Source organism: Trachymyrmex cornetzi, unplaced genomic scaffold (genome assembly GCF_001594075.2).
Source record: "Trachymyrmex cornetzi isolate Tcor2-1 unplaced genomic scaffold, Tcor1.1 scaffold390, whole genome shotgun sequence".
Lineage (NCBI taxonomy): Eukaryota > Metazoa > Arthropoda > Insecta > Hymenoptera > Formicidae > Trachymyrmex > Trachymyrmex cornetzi.
In genome coordinates, this window is record NW_017298641.1 from 151,161 (window position 1) to 155,148 (window position 3,988).

Sequence of the window (3,988 nt, forward strand, 5' to 3'; positions counted from 1 at the left end):
TCTCTCTCTCTCTCTCTCTCTCTCTCTCTCTCTCTCTCTCTCTCTCTCTCTCAATATATGTTTTATTTTTTTTTTATTTAAAATAAATATTATAATTTACCCTCAAAATTTCTCATTAATTCCTGCTCCCTCTTCTGTCGTCCTGAATCGCCAGTTTTCCTTCTTTGTTCGCTGCTCTCTTTTTGGTCATAATAAAATATTTCCCTTATTTTTTCTTGAGGAATATGTTTATCATTTTTCACCAACCAAAAATATATTCCACCAGCAGTCCTTCTACGAGATCCATTCATTATTAACATTCCACCATCTTCTTCGATCTTCTTTGTTTTTTGGAAAAAATCAATGGCTTTCTGTTTACCAATTATATCCACCACTCGTCCTACAACAGATTAAACAAAACACATATAAATAAACATTAACTACAAAACGGACTCTCGAAATGAAAACAGAAAGAATCAAACAAGGCTAACGAGAGTACAACGCATATATTTGATTCAAAATCAATTAAAATTGTGATGATATCTTGGCAACATAATCAATCTGTAAAATTTTCATATTACTTTTTGCGCACCATTAACTTTATTGTATTTTCATTAGTCTTGTTTGATTCTTTTTGTTTTATATTATAAATAAAGTATCTAATATTGAAATAGATAAAATGTTATTGGATGCATAAGGCACAAAGATGTTTTTTCACAATCTTTTTATAATGTATACAACTTGATATAAAGTAAACTTGTAATAAAGTAATCGGTCGTCATATAATCAAATTGAAACAAAAATTTTCTTAGTTTTATTAAAAGGTTACATTTGTACGTGTTATCTCTCTTCTGTGTAACTCAATTTTTTTTGTAAAAAAGATATTTTCAATTACTTATAACTTGAAAAGTACTAATGTTTTTAACATTTCCTAAAATATTTATATATTTTGATATATATTTTCTTACTTATAAGAAGCTCTTTTCTTTCACTGAGCTTATTGGCTATGTCAGTAGCAACATCGGCATCTGTTGAATCCACAGTTGTAGATAAATCTGCTATTATTCTAACCGAACCTTTTTGATTATCCATGGAGTTTCTCCTTTTTCCCAATCTAAATTTTACATCACGTCTGTCTGAATTTGTTCTTTTATTAGTTAATCTACGTTCAATATCCTTTTCTTCATCAGAACTATTATTATTACGAGGTTCCCTGCCATTCTCTGCATATCGTAGAGTAAAATTGTAACTTTCAACATTACGTTCTTGATACAACTTTTTAGTAACACCACATGACGTTAAATCCTCGGTCAATGATTCTTCCTGCATTTGAGTACACCATACTTTGTATTTATCATTTTTGGTTGGCAAATCCTTCCACAAATGCTTGTTCTTTTTCAATTTAAGTTTTGGTTTTTTAACATTAGTCTGTATGGAATCCGAGTCAGAATCACTTTCAGAATCTGCAGAGTGATCAGATTCATCACTATATCTCATTTTTGTACATGTGTCTGTAACAGGTGTCTGCTTTATATGAGGTCTTTGCAAAATTTTATAAGTTTCAAAGACGTCGCTGGGCTATATAAAGAAATAAAATAATTATTAAAAAATAAATTTATTAATGCCAAAGCAAATTTATATTATACAATGATATATAAGAATAGATGGTGTAAAATTAACATTGTGCGATATATTATGGGATCCTTCCAGCTAGAAGACACAATTAAACACAGTGTCAGGAGTACTATGTAAAGTTATTTGTTGTTTCAAAGGGCTATTAAATTTTTACAACACTAAAATTTTGTATCTTTCCTAAATAGTTAATAGCCAAGTATGTTACATAAGTCTCTATTTTAGCATCGAATACACACTCATATATGGTATGATACAATATTAACTTGTAATTGAAACATTGCTTAAGCCAGTGGCACATAATGCTTGTTTTCCTACTGGATTGCTAGCTGGAAAACAAGCATCCTGTGCCACCAGCTTTACTCTTTTTACCACTATAGTGAAATAAAGGAAAAGCCTCACACATATGTCAAAATATTACCAAATGTAATCTTGAAAATTCTTATCAGAACATCTTGGAAAAATAAATGATAATGATAATAAAATATAAAAATTCTGTATCGTGAAGTGATACAAAATAATAATATAATCAAACGCAGCATTTTAGCTATATACAATTGCCTTGACTTGTTACAGTTGGAAAGCACGAAATCATACACTGTGTTACACAATGTTGTCAGTATCCCTTGCTGGAAAATTCTCTACATAAGCAACAAAGCATAATTTGGATTACACAACGATACTGTACTTCATTTATCTCTTTGATGTTCAAAACTTAGATGTCTAATGAATACACTTTGGTAAACATTAAAAATTTGTTTAGCATTCAAAGGAATAATAGTTAAGATTACTTCGTTAATGCATTGTACTCTACTTTCCTGTATCTCGTTTTACATTATTGCAATACATTCTACATCGCAAAATGTACATATCTAAACTACATGATAAAAATAATTACATTAATGTAGATAATATAAATTTCAAATCAATAATTTGGAAAACAACATCAGTTTATCGAATATGAAAGAATTTATATTTATACAAGTTACATTAGTATTTTAAATAAAAATTTGTCAGTATCTAACCTCATCGATGATTTCACCATCTTCTAATGGTTCCGCTTCCATTCTCTTGAGTAGGAAAATTTATCTTTCTCTATTTTCTTTACAAGTAAAAAAAACGTTTTACAACACACATATGTATGAGTACGCGCACACACGCAAGAATTAATGTTTTAAATAAAAAAAGAAGAAATTCTCTCTATCCCGACGGAGCTTCAAATATTTACCAATGCGTCGTATATATTTCTATCTGATTTCTATTACACAATGGAAAATTTTTTTACTACCTGTTTCTTATGGACAACGACAAGAAATTTTTGTGCCAAGTCCAAAATTCTGAATGATTAAAGGACCGGTTTCACTATCTCTGATCAACGCGTTGTCTACAGTAGAACCTGCGTTTTATAAAACACATGATGCACATGATATATCATTTTATTCTTCTTGTTCACCATTGTTCACCGAATATTAAATAGTCCTGTTCGCGTTACTTGCACTTTTTGCACTCAGCATTTACATTCCACGCATTCCTCATTTCAACATCCGAATTGATATTTCTGATTTTAGGTGCGTTCGCTATTAGCGCTATTGTTGCAGTCTATCTTTGTTTTACGTCTAATAAACAACGAAGATAGAATGACAGAGTAATACTAATTGGTTTTTTCGACTTGCTGACACTTTTTACACTTAAAATGAAATAGATATATATTTGGCTTTGAAAAGAGAGAAAGTGAAGAGCTGAGTCTATAAAGGCCCGTCTACAATACACGGAGTAAGAAGTAAGAGTAAGAAATTGACCAATCAAGGCCCGTCTACAATACACGGAGTAAAAAGTAAGAGTAAGAAATTGACCAATCACAGTCGAATGTGAGAAGAATAATCGACTGTGATTGGTCAATTTCTTACTCTTATTTCTTACTCCGTGTATTGTAGACGGGCCTTCAAGTGTAAATCCGGATCTACAATAGGGTTTTAAGCCTTAAGCCATAAGAAATGAGCGAATCACAGTCGCTTATTCTTCTCGGATTCGACTATAATTGGTCAATTTTTTACGGCTTAAGGCTTAAAACACCTATTGTAGATCCGGGGTAAAGCGGGGAGCACAGACTTTTGCATAACGCATAAAGATAAATTTTCACGGGCTGCTCAAACCGGCTGTTTCAGCGACAAAAAGAATCACGTGGTCAAAATTGACGAATATCAAATGTCCATTTTGATCACGTGATCCTTTTTGTCGCTAAAATAGCCGGTTAGAACAGCTCGTGAAAATTTACCTTAACACTTAATGCATAAGAATATGTACCAATCGAAGTTCTCCGTTACTTTCCCTTCCATGTAATAGAGAACTCTGGTTGGTTCAATTTCTTATGCCTCAT

General features: G+C 31.4%; 1 protein-coding gene across 2 annotated transcripts in view; it reads right to left on the reverse strand.

The window, feature by feature from the left end:
• Phax (phosphorylated adaptor for RNA export) overlaps positions 1-3,109 on the reverse strand; it is a 3,888-nt gene extending 779 nt beyond the window's left edge. Inside the window, exons 1-4 of one of the 2 annotated variants that reach the window (XM_018511984.1) lie at positions 2,900-3,109; positions 2,637-2,713; positions 948-1,557; positions 101-379 (exon numbers count right to left, since the gene is read on the reverse strand). In XM_018511984.1, the coding sequence (XP_018367486.1) occupies positions 101-379; positions 948-1,557; positions 2,637-2,678 (931 nt within the window). In that variant the 5' untranslated portion in view covers positions 2,679-2,713; positions 2,900-3,109. The other variant, XM_018511983.1, reaches the window with a different exon arrangement.
• Positions 3,110-3,988: the final 879 nt, after the last annotated feature.